Consider the following 22805-nt stretch of genomic DNA (forward strand, 5'->3'; position numbering starts at 1 on the left):
ATTGCAGTTGAGAGGCTTTTCATGTTCTTCTGTCTACAGCTGTTTCTAATGATACGTGTACTCTTCAATCAATATAGTTAGTTATTCTACAATTGAAGAAATGCAACCTATTTCACCTCCATTTTAAATGGAGGTGAAACCTCCATAAACCAATTCTGTTCCCTCCATCTTTTGTGACTGAGCAATAGCTAGGTGGTATTTGTTCATCAGGACAGTGTTGAAGATTCTAGTTGCTCCTTTGCTTCTCTGAACCACAGTGTACCTATTATTTTGGTAACTCAGCAAGCATACGTTACCTGCATTGGAATTCAAAAGAAAGTAAAAGCTAACATGAGAGAGATCAAAATGGAATAAATGAAGCATGTCCTGCTCATGTTTGATTTTTATTTTAACATACATGTTACAGCCCTTTTTCCTTACTCTTCCTCCATATGATCACAAAGTAGAAATGAATGCCTTATTCTTCTTTATTGTAATGCAGTAGCACGGACTTGTGATTGATTAGCAAAGGAAAACTTCAGCGATAAAAGTCACACCAGTTTTAAATTATGGTCCCTCTACATTATTAAGCATCACTTCACAGGGACAGAGTGCCCGTGATTTCCGGGAGGGAGCTGCAGGACATAATGGACAATTTGTGAACCTCTGTAACAGTGTAAGATGAAACAGTGACACTGAGTTCATCTTGCTGAGATTAAGAGCAATACCTGCCTTAAAGCAACTACAAGACAAGTCAGCTTCAAAGCATCAGAGTGGCTCCTACAAATTTCTGAAAATGAGATTGATGAAGGATTCACCTTTGTAGAGGAGCAGAATGAAAGACAAGATCATGGGACCAAGATCTTGTAATGTGGCGTCTAACTGCTTTAAAGATATTTCTTGCCATAAAACACTGCTATCAGAAAACCCAGAGCAAATTGGTACAAACAGATAGATAGGACGATCAATTCTTCTGGGATTTAAGCAAGAGAAGTTCAGAAATGCACCTTGACTTTCCAGCTAATGCCTCTTGCCTTCATGCTACTGATCTGTAATTTAGCCAACATGGCTGCTGTCAGATTCTAACAATTTACTACAATAACCATTAGCTCGGATTAACCGTGGCCTGACCGTCACATGTAGCCTAGACATGACATTTCAGTGAGCTGTATTTTAGGGGAAGTGTGTAAAACTATTTTTTGTGTCAACATTTGGGAAGATTTTATGACAAATGCAACTCTTCTACCGAAAGTAAACATACTATTTATTTTCATAACACATGCTCAATACCTGGAATGCAAACAGAAATGTTGAATTTAGGAATGCAACCTCACTTGAAGGTGGCATGAAAAACCTACAACATTTTAACCGAATAGATCTGTGTTTGTACTATATGGTCTCTTTACATTTCTAATCACTAGAGATTCCATTTAGATTTTGGCACTTTATACAGAGCACTTTATATATCTGTGTCTTTGTATTTTATATGCTCAAGAAGTAGCCTCAGTTTCTCGAACTTACCTCCTCAAAATGATGTTCCTGTTCCTCAGGCCTCTTAGGAAGTGCCTCTTTGCAGATGACACTGCTTACCAGACAGATGTGTTTTGCACTGTCTTGAGCTTCAAACCAACTTAACCTAAGCAAGCTCCATGCAAAAGCTGCACAGTTTCATTAGCACAATTCTCCAGTCAGATCTGCCAGCAAAAAGTTGAGGCAGTATGTCCCTATCCAGGTTCTGACTTTAAAGCCAGACATCTCAATTTGTAGTTTCTGCACAGTAATTATATTTGGGGGCAAATTCAAGACTGTGACTAATTCTCATATGATAACTTGGCCAACCATTAAGGCCTTGGTTAATGCATCAGAAACCATGTTCAGAACATCTGAAAGAATGGCACTTTGTTAGCATCTCTTTGGAGAACGAAAACATATGTAAGAAAGGAATTTGTAAGAGTCGTAAGAAATCAGTACTGTTTCACGCACCCAACTAATTCTCAACAAAAGGCGTTCTGGGAAAAACAAGTTCACAGAATATCTTTTCTCATAAGAAGTGCTGTAATTGCAGAATGCTTTTCTCCAGTGTATTTTTATTAGGGATTCCTGCCATCATATCAACATACAAAACAATCAGGATGTTGACATAGAAATGCGAAATTCACTGTACAAAGATAAGGCTTGAGTTACAGGTATATTTCTCCCCCGGTCTTCAATGAAATAAAACCATTTTTATTTCTTCCCAGAGTTGTGTTTATAAATATTAGACAAACCACAAAATAGATTTCAAGTACATAACATTTTACAATATAATCCAAGCACAGACAGAAATACACAATACTGTACCTACAGATTCTCCATAATCCAACTCTATCATTCTTACCAGTAAAATACAAGACTGCTACTCTGTCTGAATATGCCCAACGATATGCTTCTGTGTGTATTATGCAGTCCTGACGCTTTAAGTTATAGGACTGTCATTACTTCCAAGTTGAATTAGTTTGGTAGACCTGAATACGTCATGAAGGATGGGAAGAATTTTAAAAGGCCAGGCCTGAATGTATGCACATGGTTGGTAAGGGCACGCACATGTGCATATGCTGTCTTGCATGTAGCCACACAAAATCTTACTGCACTGCATATTCTGAGGTTACCTCCTCATGCAACTCAGCCATTTTCTGATAGAGTTAAACAGAACAATACTCCTACTTCTGGAGTGCTACGATTTACAGGGACAAGACTACATTTTAAAACACAGGACTTAACTTTTTTTTAAAATAGGAGCCTGTATGGAACCTTGTCTCTGTAGTCTAGCGGGACGTCAGCTCTCACAGCCTTCACCACTCCAAATTCCATTTCTTGCACCTTTGTTTAGAAATGCTAGAAGTGAATAATTTCCTGATAAGGCCAAATGTCTACTTTAGTTCACTCTCCATTCCTATTAGGCTGAGCGATTATTACCTAATGGGAAAGGACTGTTTAGCTGGAAGTAGCACAAGATGAAATACACGTCAAGTAACTAATCGGTAATGATTTTTTGAGGGGAACGGATTGGCAGGGAGAAATAAAGATGAGGGAAAAAAAAAGGCAATTATTCAATCTACCCTTTGTTGGTTGGGAAATGAAGAGCAATCCGTTAAGTTTTCAAATGAGAAAACTCCTAAGAGCTGTCAATTGTTTTGCCCTTTAAAAACCGTGGAGAGAAAAGGAAAGGAGGAATCCTGTAAGGAACCTGCTGCTATCAAAACTAGAAGAATTTATGCAACAGGAATTACAGATGTGCTTGTAATATGCTAAATGCAGGTCTAACAACACAGCCTGACGTATGCCTCCAGTTCATAAATCTCCGAGGCAGAAAGGAGAGTTCTCTAGCTTAAAGAGGAGCTTTGTCTGTGCTAAGGTCAGGGGAAGGAAAGAATAAAATTTTTCTCTTTTTAAATACAGCCTCTGCGGTACATTTGGGAACCTTCAAATGTTCTCAGCCGTGGACAAGATTTTATGCAAGTATATATCCTCTAAGCAATACTGGAATAACTGTAGATATACAAATCCATGTTACGTGAAACAGCACTAGACCCTGTAACTAGGCTCATAATAATTGGGAAAGAGGATAAGTATGCTGCTACATGTAAAAGGAAGACCCATCAGTATGCACAGAAAATGTTAAGTCTTAAGAGATTACTATTAAAGGGCATCAAGGATGAAGATATATCTCTTAGTGTTTAATCCTTAAACTGTGACTCAGTAGAATACTTCCATGTCAACTGTACAATCTAACGCTTTGTTTTTAAAAAAGTATGTTTTTCTTTACCATTTCTAAAAGTAGGCCGCTCATCTACTGATTTAGCTAAGGTTTTGGTTTTTTTGCTACTTACTATTATCGTCTTTCCATATTATGTACAGTAATCTACATTTAGGCCAAAGACTCACTCTCTTCCAAAACATACTTGGACTATCTCGTAGAGACTTTCTACAGCACTGATTAAAGCGTACAACAAACTGACACAGAAGAGGAAGGATCATTACTTTCCGTTCTGTTCAGTTCCCCAAGCTTTACAACTCGGCTATTCAGAAATTCTTCTGAGTACTTGGTGCTTTTTCATCTGCCCCGGGCAGCCCCTACTGAACTTGAGTAAACTTTCTATATGTTTCCCAAACCACAGCCCCTCTGTGTAGAGCAATGTTAAACTCGTTAACTCTCCAGCCAGAAGTAGTTTAAAAAACAAATCGCTGCTGAAACATTAAAAATACCCTACGTGCCCTTGTGCGTTATTCTTACCAATCCGTAAATTTAAATAACATCAGAAGTTTTCTTTTGCTAAAAATTTACCAAAATATTTTAAACACATAAAACTGTAAAAAACCAAACAAACAGAAAAACAAACCAAAAAACAAAAACCCAGCATAAACATTGCTTGTATAGGCATTGGTTAGAAGAGACTGCTGCACTAAGGAGTATATTCAAAACCACTTTTCAGTTTCATTAGATTTAGTGTCATGGATTACAAGTTAGGAATAATGAGCCCTACAGTTATCCCCTCTTGCATGATGTAGTCGATGAGCAGGAAGTCTGAAATGCAGTGAAAATAAAAGTTCCTTTTTGGTTACTGAAAGGCGACAGTATAAACCTGTAACTAAAGCGGCTATTTAAGGATGTAAAGGAAGCTTAAGAATGTCTGTAACAAACTGAATATGAAGACAGCTACCTACTGGTGGCCCGGGGCAGGGTATTATGAAAAGCTGGCACTAACTGGAATTTTGAATATAGCCCTTAGTTGTATCGCATTTCTTTAAAATTTAAAAGCTGCCCAGCATGTCACGAATGAAGTTTATTTTGCAAGCCACCCACTGCCTAAGTGGGCAGTAATATTCAATATGAAACTGCTGGAACTCTGGTGTCTGACGGATTTCATGGAGAAAAGAGATTTCAAGGTCCGACTCCAAGAGAACAAGGAGAAGAGGGAACACAAACAACAACAGTCCAAGGCCTACAAGAAGAAGTCTGGAGAAACTCTTCACAAAAGCATTCACCTCTATGTTGCCCATTAGAAAGTCATAGCTCCACCTAAGTGCTCTCCGAGCTTCTTTCAGTTCTTCCTCCTCTGCAATCAAAAATGCATTTTCATCTGCTTCCAGTTCTTCATATGAATCTGTATCATCCTTCTCATTCTCTGCTCTTGGAGAGGTATCAAAGAGCATGTCAATCTCATCATCAACTGGGGTGGGCAGCAGGCTGGCACTTGGATTGTATACCAGTTCTGAGATGGTTAAAGGTTCCTCCTTCATCTTCTCTTCCTGTTCAATGGCGAGATCAACATTCTGCCCAGTGTCCTTAACTGGGGAGCTGGAAATCACAGGGACTAACGTCTCATCTTCCTTCGGCAACTGGATACCTAAAAAAGAGATGAAAAAAGTGATCCTAAATTCCTGTTTTCCTAGGGACATAACCCAGCCTTCCAATAGTATTTAATATAGCTTGGAAAAAAGATTTTGCAACCATTTTGAATATTGAAACCTGACCACACACAGCTAGCAAAACTGGAAAAGCTTTTTGAAACTTCCATCACCTCCAGAGGCGAGCAGCATTTTTTACAGGCACTGCAGTACACCAGCACTCCAAATCTGATTAACTGTTTGTCTCATGCAGCTGCCACTAGTAATGGTCTCATACAAAACAGAACAGCTCATTTTCTACTAGCAATCAGACTTCTGATATAAGTGAATATATTCTGCATATGTGAATTGGTGCTATTGGGGTGCAGCTCATAATAATAATAAAAAAAAAACACCTGCATGAATGAGATGAAAGTGGTAAATTGGAAAATTTCAATACAGTATGACATTAAAAAGGAGACAACAGCTCACCATGATAAATTCATGTTAAAGGTAGAGAGGACAAAAGGAGAGAAGGTAATTCCACATTATGAGGAATAAATATGTTTGAAACTGAACAAAAGTAACCTCTGTAAAAGCTTCACCTCTGTAAAAAGCTCCCTCTCCTCACGTCTCCTTTTTATCTTCCAGTCATCTTTCCACTCTTCATATTAGCAGTCTTTTGTCTCCCTCTCCTTTAAATTTCTCTCTTTCCCTTACAGACAAATCTTTCTTAGTCTTACCTGTATGCTCCTTTCTTATGTTCCCCCTTTCAGCTCAAACTGATTCTCAAAACTCACTACTTTTTTTTTCAGTCTAGTTCTAGTTACGCTAACAGCAGCAAATCTACACTAAACACTGCTACATGAAGACAGCAGTGACTGGAATCCAGTTACTTCTGTTAGTTGTCACTAGCAGGAGTGGAGGGAATGAGGAGAACCAGGCGGACAGCTGGGACTTTGAATGAGACAAAGCGATGGGAAAACAGTTTTAAATATATTCCCATGTCTGACACTCATTAGTATCACCAGGTGCCACCTATGTGCAAAAGGAACAGGCCATACATAGCATCATGCACTGTGTAGCAATACATAATAAAATAACACTCAGTTCTTGTTTTGTGATGTTGAGCATCTCTCCGTTTTTCAAAAAATGACTAATCCAGGTGCAATGTGAACATACAGAATAGCACGTAAAACCAACACAGCAAGTTAACGTGACTTGTTGAACAAGTAACCCAGGACATTCATGTCAGAATAGTATTTATAATTCAAATTAGCTCAACTCTTTGATTCCAGCAGCAGATCTCTGTAAAAGACAGAGAACTGTAGTCATTGAAGATTTATTCCAGTTTCAGCGCAGTAACAAAGATTAAGGTCCAGAGACTTTAAAACAATAAGGTGTAAAGATGGATTACAGAAAAAAACAGAAATCAGAAAGTGTGAACTGAGCCACTGCTTTCACTGTAATGAAAAGACACAACACCACTGTAAATACAGGATACAGGACAAAATTGAAAAGTAGTAATTCTGGTCATAAAAACAGCTACAATATAGCAAAATATGCAGCTTAGCCTGGATCACAATTCTAAGCTACAATTTCAAATATTGACTATAATTGCCCCAAATGCTCTAGAATCTCCCTTTGAGATCAGATGCCATTTCTTGAAAACGTTACTGATTTTTTGTTAACAGTATTAGTGTTAAGCATTGCAGATACCATTCACTGTACTGAAATTATTAGTATTATTGCTGAGATCTACCTTCCCTCCGTTTGACTAGACAGCAAAGGAATATTCTTATGCCACTGGTTAATAATCATTAAGCTAGCGGTAAGCCACAGCTGCCTTTCAGAGAAGTCAGTGGTATTCGTTTCCTCCCAGACTTTCTCAATACTATGATTTTTTTTTTCCTTTTATCACGACTGCCACGCTCAAGACAGGACATATCCATGAAAATCACAGTTCTACAGCAACTGATACCTTTTCTATGTGCTACCAGGTCACTCTGCAGAAGATATGTCCTGGGCCAGACAGAAACACAGGATCACATTTCTGCTAGAGCCACAGTACCTAGTGTTTGCAGCTTAAGCTTTTATTAATGCTCTATGCCACCTACTGAAGGACTAATTGCAGAAATCCTGACACGAAAGGTAACAATCCATACTTTGTGAGAGTGGGCTGCAGCACAAGGAATCTTAAAGCTTATGACACTGCCTTGTGGAAATGTCTACCAGAGTATCTAGACATATGCCAGAGATCCTGACAGTTACCACAAAATCCTCCATATAACCTCTGCAGCTCTGTCACCCTTGGGATAGGCTGGAGAATATGCTCAGTAAGTAAGGTATTTGTTAAGGTACCCCAGCTTACAGACTTGCTACAAATTGGGTGAGCGATAACCTTGATAACATCCACTAACTTTGAAATTATGATGAATTTACCAGTTGATGTACAATGCCAAGAAGTGCAACATATAAAATACACAGTTTATTACAGATACTTCTAAAAGGTATAAGCAATGACAGAAAAACTAAGCCAGCTTGCTCCTTACCTGACAGGACAGCTTTCAGAATCCCCATCTTTGTGCAGAGTTTCACACCTCAGGTTATATATATTGGAGAAAGCCTCTTCATTCCAGAACATCATCCTCAGGAAGCGTCCCCCTTCAGTAGCGCATGTTAGCTGTTGCCACTGATTTCCCCTTTGAAGTCTTCAGAACAGCCCTGATAGATCTCTACTCCTGAAATCTATCATTTTTTCCTGCTTTCTAGAAGATAAGCTGGCCAGGCCTTCAGGTGAGGTTTCACACTAAAGCTAAATCAGTCTAATGACTAGCTGCCACCAAAAATGCCATTCTACTTCTGTCATCTACTCCCCGAGTGAGCCAATTTGTACAGCAAAACTAGCAAAACAACTGTTTGCTTTTCCTCCTGGGTTAGTTTTTTGCTAATTTTTTCTTTCTGAATTGGCTTGTTAGATGTTCTCGTGAGCAGCAGCAATAGCACGTTGCCAGTAACAGAGAGAACAGGATTGCTCTTTTCAGCAACAGCTAGCCAGTACGTCTGCTTAACTGTAATGAAACCTTGTTCTTAATAAAGAAAATGCAGATGTCTCCTTATTAGCTTAATCTGACTGGTTAGCAAACAATTCCTTGCCTCAACTACTCCATCCTCCCCCCTCACAGTCATTTTAGGCTCATCACATTTGAACATGAAACAAGTGTTAAGGTGGAACTTTTTCAGGTGAGAATATATTTGGGGTGATCCTCCTCCTATACCAGCTGGTAACACTGGATCATCAAACCATATTCTGAAGCTATGTGAGAATGCAGTCCTGGGATCTTGAATATAAATATAAATAAAAATTTCAAATTTTCTAAGCCCAACATTAGTCATCTACCTATATATGTGATATACAGCTATAACAATTTGCTTTTCAGAGGTACACCACTTCCTCTTAATTTAACAGGAGTAAAAGGTACATTGAACTCCTTGCTTAGGTGCCTCGATATGGTTTAAAGGACCTAATTTTAACATCCCAAATTTGAGAATCCTGACTATAGGCCTCCCAATACCTGCTTAGATGCAAGGCTAGTAACACATCTGTTCTTCATGTTTCTTATCATCCAGAGGACAGCTGCAACTACTCCACAGAAAGGTCGCCTCAAATTATGATTCTGAGGCCGCCTCTCCTTCCCCAGAGTAAATTCCAGTGTGCATAACACACATAGTGACCATAAACAAGAAAGATCATATTAACATTGATTAACATTGTGCTTTTCTCAAAGAGCTGGCAAACTTTTTTTGACTTTGGGATTAACCTGCAGGTAGAAAGCAGGACTTTTTCAGATCAGTGTTTTCTGAAGAAGTTGTATTAAGATTAGAATATGCCACAGTCCTAAAGCTTACTATCAACTTTATGGTCCATTTTTCAGTTTGAATTAATTATTTAGGAGAGTCACAATCACAGGAAGGCACACGTGAAACTAAACCAATTACTATTGCCCGTCCATGCTACCCATACTCATTTGCTAATATGGCAGTAAAAAAAAAATTACATCCTATTCCTTAACATCAGAGCAAAAAAGTGTTCAAAAAAAAAGGACAAGATTTTCAATTATTTTACAACATGTGCTGTTAAAATATATTAAACCAAAACAACTGCATTTTACACTAGCTCGATACAAGTGTAAATGAAAATTGTTTTAATATAGATACTCGAAAATTTAGAGTAGGTATTAACTGCTACTGTTGCAAGCTGAAATTAAAAAAATTAAATATATAAAGCTATTCTTTTAATTTCTTCATATCCAATATAACACTATAACATTTGTGGAGTCAGGTAATTGTTTCCTGAACCCTTATTAACTGTGGTCAATGTAGGCCCAGTCACATTGCACTATACAGCTACCTATCTTGTACACATCAGATTCAGATAGTGTCACAAGACATGAATGTAATGTTGTTATGGCACGTATCATTTACAATGCTAAGACTTCTTATGCAGGCATAAGAATATCACGTTAAAGTGTAAAAATTCAAAATCATGAGGTTTAACCATAATAAATATTCCAGTAATGCAAGTTTAAATCATTCGAAAAACTGTCTCCTTTGTTACTTTTCGGATATGCTTCAAGAGAGTCAGGTAGCGCGAGTCAGTTTATCTAAAGTAATGAATCCGGGTTTAAAAAAAAGTCCTCAGAGACTGAGTTCCAATGGAAAGAGAGAACACAGAATCTAAAGCAAGTCTGAAGCCAACACCCTTCAGTCAGTTCTATGACACTGCTGCTCTTATTCATACATGAAAATTATTTTGCTGTCACCCTTATAAAGCTACAATTTTATGTAAATTTTGGAGCTAGGTTTTGAGCTAGCTACTCTTCCTTTAATAACGGTTAAATTTATATTGTATTTGCATGTAAAAGAATCTGACTTGAGTATTAAATTACATGTGAGAGCATTTCTTCCTTCCTTTCTTCATTTTCTATTTTTACAGGCAGTTGCATTTCATAGATCGGAATCCTTTAATCCATGTTATTGGTGTATCAAGTGAAAAAGTTCATTTTTATTTCCTATATTATTCATTCCAAAGGTTTGCTACCTTTTTCTGGCAACCGTAAGGGTTTACAGAGCAGAAGTGGTCTCACTGTGCTAGCCAAAACTCTGTACTGCCCTTGACTATGCTCCACCAAATGCTGGGATGGCTCCAAACCTCTAACTTGCTACTGCAGATAGGAACACGAACAGCTGAACTTTACACAGGCTTTCCAGTGCTCGTACCCTGTGAACATGAACGTGCAGGAGGTCTGGCATAAATGTTGGCAGCTGCTCATGTTTCTGAAGAGGCCAAAAACAGCAGCTGAGCATTAGCAGGGTGAAGGGCAGCCCCAGCTCCACCATTGTGAAGCTTGCTGGAAATAAAGTGTATATCCCAGAAAAATGTATGCGCTGTTGATAAAAAATTCAGTTCGCACACTGCCAGATATACTGTGCACAGCTTTACCCACCTGTAAAGGGCTCGTGTAGGAGAGAAGGGAATGAGCGTGAAGATTTCCTTCTTCTAAACAGAGAAGAGGAAAAAATAGATAATGACCAGAAAGAGGAGAACAAATGTACTGTGGGACTGTTTTATATAGTCACGAAAACAAGACAGGCCAGTCAGGATGCTATAAGAACAGTTCCTTCCTCTGCCTTTTACGATTTCATCTCACATACTGTGCATTCCTTTGCTTATTTGTGATGAGAACAAAATTCGTTTGAACTACGAACAGAATGAACTTTCAGGGGAAAGGGAAGGTGCACATGAACAAAGTGCATAACAGGTCACAAAAGAAATGTAGGAAAGGGAAACAGAATCTAGGTCTCCCCTAAACTCAAATATTCTCCTACACAGTATCTACATCAGAATAGGGTCTGCATCATGGCCAAACGTCCCGCTCTTGGACTCAGGCAGTCATAGATCCCAAACATGCCCACAGTTTATGCTCATAAAAGTAACCTATTCCATCTTGGCAAGGAGAGTAAATTAATGAGAATTTTTAGTAACTATGTTTTCAGACAGTGATCTGGCTTTCCAGGTTGCAATTCCAGTTTGTTTTAATATTATTAAGGTTTTTTACAGGGAGCAAAGCAACATCATAGTTGCCAACTGACATCAATTGCAAGCACTGCCACTGCAGCACAACTGGCTTCCCAACTGCCGCATTTGTCACAGTTTTCAACTAATGTCAAGACCCGAAGTGCAGAGATAAAAGCAGACCCGAAGCAGACCCGAAGTGCAGAGATAAAAGCAAAACAGAGCACACAGTACAGAAGGCTTTAACCACCCCCTACGCCAGAAGCAACCCACGCCAGCATTACTGACCCCCTTCCTGAACTAGGATTAAGCAGCAGAAGCGTAAAAAGAGTAACAGGGTGAGAGAACGGTACAGGAATAGGATTGCAAAGGCAAAGAGTGTGCGGGCCAGCAGAGCAGAGAACGGGGAGGAGCTGATCACCAGACTGGGGCAATGCTGCTGGTGTATCCAGCAAAGGTCAAAACCAGCGAGGCTGTGAAGGACTGGGCACCAATGCAAAAGCTTAGCACCTGAGGAAGGACAAACGGGACGTTTTCAGCATCCCCACTCAGCTTGCCTCAGCGCTTGGGCAAGTCAGCATTGCTCTGAAACGGCCGCATGCAAAACGGGGTTCTCCCAAAGAGAGACATGCACCTCCCCTGCTCCCCAAGAGTCTGCAGCATAAACAAACCACAGTCGTTAGGTTTTATATGCTGATATATAGATTTTTTGAATGTGTACACCAAAAAGGATATCGTATACATGACATTGTTTTAAAACGAAGTTTTTAAGAACCAGTATAGCCCCAATACTCGTCCATTGCTCAAGTAGTCCCATACTGAACGAATAAAATGGCTTGTATGTATTTGGAGCCAGCATTTAATCTCTAAGGTATAAGAATGCATATATGTGAATACTCATGTTTTTTTCCATTTTGCTTCTAAAGTTTGCAACTATGGAGTTAAGTTCATTCTCTTAGATACCACAGTTTCTCCTGAGTAGTGAATTCATTATACAAAGGCAGGCAGAAGATGTTGTCACTCAGAGGCAACTAACTGCAAGAAACAGGTTCTCCCATACCTGCTACACTTGCTGCTTTTGATTTTCAAATGCTGGCAAGCATGAAAATACTCTGGTCTCTGTCAGAACATCTTCAGTTAATTTCCTATAAACATTCTTTCCTAAAACGAAGATTCAAGGTGCAAGGAAAAATCTGTCTAACTCTATATGCAAAATATAAAAAGCAAACAGTATCACATAAAGCAACGGGAAAAAAACAACTGCAAAGATGTCTTATTTCATTAAGTAAGTGGAGACAGGCTGATAGATGGACCAATCCATCTTTGGCAAACAAAGAGTTTATAAAAATAAATAAAACTAAGTCTTGGTTGCTATCCTGTAATATTGAATATTTTTTGTTTCTTAGGATGCCAGCCTGTTATATACAGTGAAAAAGAGATGAGAATGTCTCCCACTTTTCCAGTACTATTAATAAATATATTGTATTATTACCTAGTAAAATAAAAAAAATTAAGTTATGATCTGTTAACCCAAGCCAGTCAGTTGCAGTAAAAGCGAGCTACAAGCTAAGCAGTACCTGCTGGTGTATTCAGCTGACATCCAATATCTGCTAGCAACCTATCTGCTAGTTTAAGAAATAAATTAGTTTTGTCAGAAGTCATCAGTTTTAAAGACCAAGAAAACTACAAGAGCAAAATGCCAGTAATTCATTTGTTAGCAATTAACTAAATCCGCAATTTACGATATTACAACAAATTTCATTCAAGTTTTGTCTCATTCATAACCCATCAGCAAACCTTCTCCCCTCAGCAATTCCTCCTTATTCCCTTCTGTACTTGATGTAATATTGCCATTCACAGTACAGTTTAATTCTTTGCAAGTGACCAGTATTAGCATAACAAACTATGAATAAAAGTTAGAAATTAGCTTCTTCTTCAGAAAATCATGAAAGCAGTTAAGCAAAATAAATTTCACTTTACCAGCCCTTCTGGCTGTGATCTTGGATCCATGCCGCAGCAATCGAATGCTCACTTCCTTGTTACAATGGTTAACCATACGCAAATGAATACTTCTCTTGGTTTGGATTTTTACAAGACATTTCACCATTTTGACTATTAATTTCTCTTCTCAGTCTTGTAAAGGCTCAACCCATACTGGCTTTGACCTTTTAGCGACTTTCCACTGAGTTTTAAAAGACTAACAAGTCGCTCTCAATGAATCAAATGACAAGCTTCTAACTTGGCCAACAAAAATATCCCCGTAGGGAACAGAATGAGAGGTTATTTTTAAACATTTCCAACTGCCTCATAATGTACAATACAAACTTCCACAGCATCCATCTCAGTTAGCAGTTGCTAGTATAACAGCTGAATCACACACACGAGCATAAAAATATCCAAACATCAGAACATAGAGCAATGAAACAAAAGATCAGCATTCAGCGCCTGTTTTTCATAGAACAAAAATGACACTGTGGTTATTATTTTTCTAAAGAGCTTTGATTCAGGCACTGATGTCAATCCCCTGCTATTAACTGGAAAGTACATATGGCAAAATGCACAGTTACATAAGGACAAATCCTATCTTTGAGGGCTTACAGGCCCTTAGTCAGAGGGGACACCAATAAGATGAAAATGATTTAACTTCAAGCATAACGTCAAACCTGACCTGCCTGTGAATATATGAGAAAAGAAAAATCCTAAGTTTAGGAAAAATGTCTGTCTCTGCCTATGTGCTCCAGTTCTCAGTTGTGAACAAGTATTGAACAGATTCATATCCACAAGAAAGATGGGCTGTTTTACAAGGCTAGTCACTTCAGTCTGTCCAGTGGGGATATGCAAACTGCTAAAAAAGACATGATGTATTATTATATGCTGACTGCAGATAACTTGCTCCAGCTGGAAACACCGTGCACATAGTGTCACACTGTCGTACTGGGAAAGGAGCTCTTACCGGGCGCACTGAAACCACAGGTGGAAGGTGGTAGTTTCTCACCTCCCAGAAAACTTGCCCTTAAGGTTGGAGATGTGCTGTGCTTTCAGAGTCTTCGTTATCCAATGTCCTTGCTCTCTGTGCCATGAAATGACTGGCATGTATGCAAACAGGTGGGAGAGAAGACGGGAAGGGAGAAGGTGTTGCAAATGTGCGTTTCACAAGAAGCAGTTTCTCTCACAAAAGGCTTCTATTTTGATGGACCTTTTAGAAAGCACCTTTATGGTGGCTCCTTCTCCCCCATCCGGCCTATATAACATCAGTTTGCAGCACTGCTCTTTTTCACTGTATCATCCTGCAGGGCAGATGCTCCACTGCTACTTTCGGGGCAACCCCTTTCCTTCTCCCCAAGCAAGTTCCTTGTGGGGCTGAGGAAAAATCAAATGCCCAAAATGCCTCAAAAGTAACATTCCTGTTTGCTGCTCTCATCTTTATTCTTACTGCTGCTGTGGCAACCGAAAGCATATCATTAAAATCTCACCAAAAAGGGCTGAGTCCTCACTATGTGCATAGCTACAAAACTGTAAAGTGGCACTTCTCAAAAAAATACAATTACCAACACATTTTAAACATCTGAAGGAAAGCCTAACTGAGGAAGTCGATGTCACCTGGACAGAGCTAGGAATGATTTCCAACAGAAATACATTCATGTAGATGAATATACATATATAATTTATATTTTACATGACTGTTCATGTGAAATAGAAATGACTGGGAGATTGCAAGACGCTCCCATGAACCATCTATCCAAAACTAAGGGAGATTTATTCTGAAATCATGCAGCTGAGTGGGCACCTCTTGTCTTTACTACTTAACTCTCAGCAAGTAAGGAACAGACTGTCTCACTGGCGAGAAAAGACTTTGCATTATCTCACGTTGGCACTGAGTCCTGCATAATAGTTGGAAGATGTTTTTCAGCAAGGATTTTCCAGACAAGGAACCTGTTTCTCTTCTGCAGAGCCATCGGGGACTCTCTAGTTGCAGGAGAAAGCCAGGAAAGCAATGACTCTAGTCTTAGTAACTTACTGATTTTGCAGCTCTCGTCACTCTCCTTCTTCCTAAATTGCAATTGTAGATACTGATACAGGTGCAGTTCCAACCACTGGTGCAAATTGTGTTAGCATTCATGCACTTTTTCAGGGGAGGTTGAAAATGGTGGAGTGTTGTAACTTCTCTTAAAAAGTATGGTTTAAAAAAGCAAAAAACAATCTCCACCCAACAATACAAAACTAAAGCTGATAAAAGCACTCTTCAAAACTTGTATGCTTCTTCTCTCTGCCAATAAAAATACCAAACAGGAAACTTCTGTTCAAACACAACAATTCTATTACATTGGTTTTAGAGATACAGCATTACAATAATAAGGTTTTTGTTTTGTTTTATTTGGAAGAAAAGTAGTGATCTTATTTTCTGGACATAATGCCTCAAGGTAAATACCTGAAATCTGAGAATTTGAATTTATGTTAGAAGGGAAAGTTGGCAGAGCTTATCATTGTTAGCATTAGATACTGAAGATTACTTGAAGCAAAAGGTTTGCCTGTAAAAAGGCTGATTTCAGACATGGTAGCACAAAATTACAAGGTTAGATGACCATGAATCCAAGTTATTTTGCTGAACATAGACATGATGATGCACATAAACATGCACAAAGATCTCCTAATTCCAGAACAACCTTCGGGAGTCTCCTAGAAATCCACAAGATGAAGTGCACAGCAGAGGAAGAAACTTAAGATGACCATACTTCATTCTATAAATGAGATAAAGACTTCATCAATAAAAATTTACCAAACAACTAGGAATAAGGCCCATTATATATAATCTGAAAAAAAGATGCTCACTTTGGCCTTTACTAAGTTTGACGGAAAATCAGAAAAACTTAATTATCTCCCCAGACCACAGAAATCGAAATATAGAACTGTTATTTTATTTTGAAAAGCCACTAAGAAATCTGATAGCCTCCTGCAAACTACTTTCCTTTCTATTATTATTATATTTACACGCAAACCCCCCAGTCCTTTAGCTAACAGGAATATTGCTTCTGCTAATTTCAAGGGGAAGAGCAGTTTCATGTTCTATGACACAAGATATTTCACAGTTCTCTCCATCTGACATATTAAGATAAATTGGCTCACATACAACAGATCCAGTTTTTTAAATATACATGCTGTAGAGCTGTGTATTACTTCTACCGTAAAGGAAGGCTTGGTGCTAAACCAATCTTTTTTTCTAAGGAAAAGTAACATAACAAGACTGATCTGTGCACAAGGAAAAAAAAGTGGATTGAATGATCTGTTATGGTGTTCTTGTTGTATAAATCTGATGTGAATAAATACATAACATTATTTTGTATTTTACTGGCACATTTTTATATTTATGAGACTGTTATGCATAAGTGGCCAACACTTCACGTGTTTTTGCCTGAGCTGTATCCACAAAAATTCTATGTGCATCTGCTACACACGTGAAGCTTACACAAACCAGAATTCACAAATACAGACAGACAACTAGACATATACAGTAGCTGGCGTGTGTTTGTTCCCATACATGGTTGTCAGATGCAGCAAAGGCTCTGCATGACAGAGGAAAGTTATCATTAATACAAATTAATGCCATTACTGTTGCTTATATCCTTGAGTAAGACACAAATATAAAGTTTAGTGAAACATGCACTAGCTGCAGATTTTTATGGAGCAATGAACAGCCTGTAGGCACACATCCGGTTTTAGCCCACAGCTAACATAAGTGAAAGGATAGGAGCGCTCCATACACCACACAGACCCACAGCCTTTTCTTCCCTTCAGATAAAAGTCTTTAAAAAGCTTGTCCAGCTCAGTGAGGACATCTAAAAAGTGTGAAACTCGCTGGGGGAAAAAAAAAAAAATTAAGAAACCTGGACCTTAAACAAAAGGAATTTAGGATGAATCTATATCATCACCTGTTTTGTGAAATGCAGTACAAGGTAGATCACTCAGCAGAATGACTGCAGTTTGCTGCTACTTTCATTCAGTCCAAAGTCAAAACTCAATGTCACCAGGAAAGTAATTCATGTATGAAACCTGAGCACACATGTATCAAGTGGCTTAAGAGACGTTTTCATCACTTCATCAAAACCACATTAATATTCTATGACTCAGAGGTTTTTTGTTTTTTGTTTTAAGTGGAATATTCAAATATGTGAAACTATTTTTGCAACTGGTGCTGGTGATCAACCACCTGCAAAGTAATTGCCAAGTGATCAGGACAGGAACTAATCTTTATAACCATATCAGATAACAAAAGAAGGCAGCCCCCACAGCTGTTACAGTGATCCAAAAAAAATACAAACATGTTCAACTGCATGGAAAAACTTTCCATGGAGCAAGTCATAAGGACATAATTTGGGCTTCTGAGACATAGATGAACCCTGCAAACGCATTTCTGTACACAGCTTGGAACATTTTTCAGGAAGGTGTCTCTGGAAGAACATCCTTTAGGTTCAAAGGGCAGAAATGACCTCTCCAAGCTGTCTGACTGTTATTTGATTTATATAATCAGTGAGTCTAGCCTGAAAACTACTGCCAACATCCAACATATTTCTTAAACAAATCTCCATAGCTCTTCAAGGCTTTCAGTAAAAGTTGGATAATTTCATCTGTCAGCAAAATAAGAATCACCAAGTATTTCTTTATTTTCATCTAAAAAAATGCATTTAAGTTCTTGAGGTGGAAGAGAAGTCTCTTTATGTATGAAATGTGCTCTCCTCAGTCTTGTAGCTCTTCTAGCCCAGGTCTAGTAGGCCAGGGTCACCTAGCTTAGATGCTGTATAGGAGCTCTGGCTGTCAATCAGTGAGGCATCAGTTTCTTGCTCCTGAATCCCAGCTCTGAAATCCACTGACACTTGGGTGCCAGTGGCTTGCACAAAACCAAAATACCACTGCAAACATGATCAGAAACTGCTTTTTTCTGAAAAGGCAGATCTTCTGGGCTTCAATTGAGTTTCCATTGGTGCACTTACTGTCTAATTTGATAAGAAAAGTACAGTCTGGTGCATTGGTGGCCAATCTCTCAGGTAAGTTAGCTACGTAAGTATAATTCAAAAAAAAAAAAAAAGGTACATTTAAGAATATCAGTTCAAAACTGGTTGCTCAAACTAGTAATTGCACACCTGTGCACCTGGCCTCTGCATGCAGATTTTTGGCCTCTCTTGAAGAATGAGGAACCAGCAGACAAACTTAGGACATTTTTGCTTGCCATTTTGACAAAAAAATATAATTTCACTGCTTATTTTCAAAATTTCTAAAATACCTATAACACTAATATCACGGACATCCAGTGACTTTATTCCCACTCACTGTAGTCCTTTCTGACCACAATGTTTACCTAACATACTCTTTCTTCTATGTCAGCAAAACCAGGGCAATCTGGACTTGCATTATGCAAGACCTTTCATGTCAGCATGACAATCATGGCAAATTTGTAAAGAGAGAATTTACCATGTGAGAATGGCTGGGCTTTAATTATTTTTAATATTTCTTGCATTGCGTTTATTTTCCATCTGAAAGAATTCTCCTACAGAGAGCAAGGCAGGTTAAAGTTGTTCAAAATCCCCTACTGAATGTTTCTTCTGCTGGCACCGTCCTGATTGCTTTGTTCCCTAGCAACATTCAAGTAATTGGCATGAAATCTTCCCTCTCATCTGGCAGTTTCTCTTAGTTCAGTTTCATACCTCTCAGATTTGGTCAACTCAGAATTAATCTCGCCAGCAATTTTAGGAAGCACAGAGATATATATTCAAGACATTGATTAAAAACGATAACACTAGAAATCACTAGGCCTCTGTAGTTTCGGCAGTGTATTTTGCTTGTCACATATAAAGTTGATTTAAATGTAGGAACAAGTTTTGCTCCATTAAAAGAGAAAAAGGCGCGCTCCACTGACTGTGCAAGGAGCGCAAGGCTGTGGATGCTGCTCCCAGCTCTGCTACCGAGCCGCTCAGGCCCGTCTGCGCGGCACAGCGCAACGTCCTGTGAAGCGGCTGGAACATCTATACACACACAGCAGGGCCTTACAGAAATATTAGATTGGGTCCTTGAAGCTGCGTTAACCAACCTACGCAGTACAGAGGCAGCTTAACTGCCCCAGCTTAGACATGGCTGCACTGCGCTCTCTCGCACAGCGTCAACGGGCCCTTTGCGAAGCACTCCAGACAGTCTGTCCCCACCACAGGCCCCAATATTTAGAGAGGCTGAGGCTGATTCACCTCTGTAACGCACTAAAAACTGTTTGCTAATGCAGCTAAGCCAATTGCCGGACTAGCTGCCTCTCCTTCCCCGGCCTACAAACTCCTCCTCCCACTCTTGCCCTGGGCAGAGGACTTTGCCTGACCCTCTGTGATGAGCCAGTTCAAAACGTTGAGCCAGTAGGAAGCAGGACGTTTTACAGTCAAGGGTTATTTTGCTATTGCTTTAACTGCTTGTAACAATTCACTCTGGGGTGGTTAGTGCTGGTGCAAGGCGGAAGATGAGAATCCACAGCGGAAGGACAAGTCAGTATGTGCGTGGAGGTGGGAGGAGGGCCGGTTTCAGTGTTAGTGAGCTGTTAGATCAGTTTAAGGTACGATTTGATAATACAGCTAAGTTCATTAGAGAAAAATACTGTATGAAAACTAAGTACTGTCACTTAGCAACAGGAGGTATTAACTATGCATAAAACATGTTACAGGAAACAGCCCACCAGCAAATATTTATATTAATCACAGAGCTAACAACAATCTGCGTGACTAAAAGGAAACATGGTTTTTGAACTTACATAATATATTTTTGAAAGATATCAGCACTCTCTGGTGAGCATACAGCAATGGTAACTCAGCAGTTTTCAAAAATGGATTTCATTGCTTGGAGTTGCAAGTGTGGCGCGAGAGCCTTCACAAGAAGCAAGCTGTTGCTATTCTGCAATGGTGATAATTGCCTAGCAGTAGCACAGCGCTTGGTTCTTGGCTGGCAGAAAGTGAAATTCCCGCAAGATGCAAATATTCCATACCAGAGTAAACAAGTAATTGTTGAAATTAACTACACGTTATTCATCTGTTACTGCAAATTATTATGATCTAAGTGCACAACCAACCTAATTTTTAGTGAAATCACTGTTCTTACAGAGACCATGTTGAAATGTCAAATAACGAACAAAATAGGATTTGACATACAAATCCTGTAAAATAAAAGTAGGGCAGCCTCCCATGAAAATGAACATACTTACAAAAGCTCAGCTGTTTTTTATTTCCCATGAATAGACGTTGCGAATGATTTGATCCACAGTAAAGCAGCAGTTAGAGCTCATATTTGCCAACCTGTGAAACTCTATTAGTTTGCTGCATCTCAGCTGAGAACTGGTTGGCTTTTTTTGTTTGGTTGGTTTTGGAAGACTGCAACTACCCTCATTTAAACTAGTCAAGACCTTCATACCATTATTTGTAATGACTGCATCTCAGAAGGATAGGTGCTGAATGTGATTTTTAAAGTGTTAAGGAATAGGCAAGCACATTGAAAGCTTTGTTTTACAAAACACATTTAAACCCATCTTCAAGCAACGTCCCTTTGTGTCAATGGAGCTAAGTTAGCGGAGAGCATTTACTAGCATTAGAACAAGACAGAAATAAACATAAAAGTAAAGGGAACTAAGTAAAACCGTGTACTTGGCAATAAACGGCCAGCTTTCACACCCCAGGGTAACTGCAGTGCTTGTTTAGTAAAACGTTTTTTTTATGTTGAGCCTGTGTAGTTTCTGTTAAGTCTCTTTCACATGACAATCTCTAAAAATATTTTAGATACAATAAACTCAACACCATTAACTTTCCCCCTAGAGAATTTTGCATGAAGCTGGTGCACAGTTCATAGAGCCAGAGATCATTTCTCAATATAGTGTGCAAAGACTTAATGGTGTGATCCCTAAATGGAATTGTTACATATTTTCCATGCCCCTGAGTCAGTAGCACACGTTTACTTTTTCATACATAATATTTCATAATGAATATTTATAGAGGATGGGGCAGGAATTGGGTAAATTGACTCACCTGCATCTAAAGGCACCTCTTCCCCCTCGCATGGGGAAGGAAGGAGGGGCTGCAGAGGTTCCATGTTAATTATGAGCTGCTTGTTCAAGGAGGGAGAGCTGCGACTCTGGGTAATGCTGGTTCTAAAACAAGAAGGAAAAAAGGGTCAGTTTGGTCCTAAGGGAACAATTACAATCATATCGGTCTTATCTCAGAATCACTTTGCTGTCAAGGCTGTGCACACTGAATGCCACTTTCAGCTGTGTTACACTGCACCTTCTGTAGATGAAAACCTTTCATCATCTAAGTGTAAGAGAAGGCCTTGTGCACATAGATTTCTGCTTATGCAGCTTAGCTTCTTCTCATCTCATCCAGGACTGCAATGTGTTGCTCCTCTCCATACTGCACAGCAAACAGGATTATTTGGCTTCAAGGAAGGGGAAAGTAAAGAGGACACAAATCCATTTGCTGAAGTTGTTCCATTGCCTCTGGGACTGGGTCAAAGATTTGCGATGGTTTGAGCAAGGCAGATTACAGAATAAAGCAAGAACAACTTTCCCCCTTCAGTCAAGAGATAAGCACATCTCTCATTTTCATGCACCCCAGACACTGTCTCTACACTATGCCTTCAGGACCTCAAGCTGGTTTTCGTGAGTTTCTTACTGGGCTTTAACAGGCTTTCCTGGTAGTAGGTGTTGAACTTTCTCAGAAAAGTTGAAGGTATGCTGTTGATTCGCTTCAGTCATGTGGCTCACTACCCTAAAATCATATTACTGAGCAAACAGAAACGGGTCTTTAAAATAAGTTGTCTAGCACTTACATGACACAGGCCTGAAGCAAGAGTCCTGCAAGAGAACTGCATTGTTACATTATAGAATATTTATTTTTGGTGAAAGCAAAGATGAAAGGAAAGAGGCTTCTATTTGACTTCAGACAGTATATAGCTTTGCACTCAGGATAGGCTAGGAATACTGCCCATGACCTGGTCTCTTCATTTACTTTCAACTTCCTCCAGGTTAGGCTCTGTCATAAAACTGCAAGTGAAAGAACAAGCAGCAGACCCAGGAACAGTGCTAAATTTTCACAGAACAGATTTTCAGTTTGCACAAAGACTCAACTTACAATTCCACAGAGGTAAACAAACTAAATAAAGCACCTATTGCAAGTGAAAAGAAGGGAGTGTGCGTTTTTGAGCGTGTGGGTAAACTGAAGACCCAGATGTGCTGCTTTAGGTCACATTACATGACATTAAATATTCTCCGAGTATAAACAAGCTTTCTTGCTCAATTGCCCTGATTCTCTGCTCAATAACATTTGCCCATAGCTACTTATGTCCTCATTTGCTTTATATGAGCAGACTCCAA

The 22805-nt window shown here is 39.1% G+C and overlaps 1 protein-coding gene across 4 annotated transcripts in view; it reads right to left on the reverse strand.

Moving 5' to 3' along the window:
* Positions 1-2046: 2046 nt before the first annotated feature.
* Positions 2047-22805, reverse strand: part of FRMD3 (FERM domain containing 3) — a 139834-nt gene continuing 119075 nt past the window's right edge. For all 4 annotated transcript variants that reach the window (XM_068928263.1, XM_068928262.1, XM_068928261.1 and 1 more), the window contains 2 exons: positions 21463-21584; positions 2047-5366 (listed from right to left, as the gene is read on the reverse strand). In XM_068928263.1, the coding sequence (XP_068784364.1) occupies positions 4771-5366; positions 21463-21584 (718 nt within the window). In that variant the 3' untranslated portion in view covers positions 2047-4770. The remainder of the gene's footprint in view (positions 5367-21462; positions 21585-22805) is intronic.

The sequence above is a fragment of the Struthio camelus genome, chromosome Z (assembly GCF_040807025.1).
Source record: "Struthio camelus isolate bStrCam1 chromosome Z, bStrCam1.hap1, whole genome shotgun sequence".
NCBI lineage: Eukaryota > Metazoa > Chordata > Aves > Struthioniformes > Struthionidae > Struthio > Struthio camelus.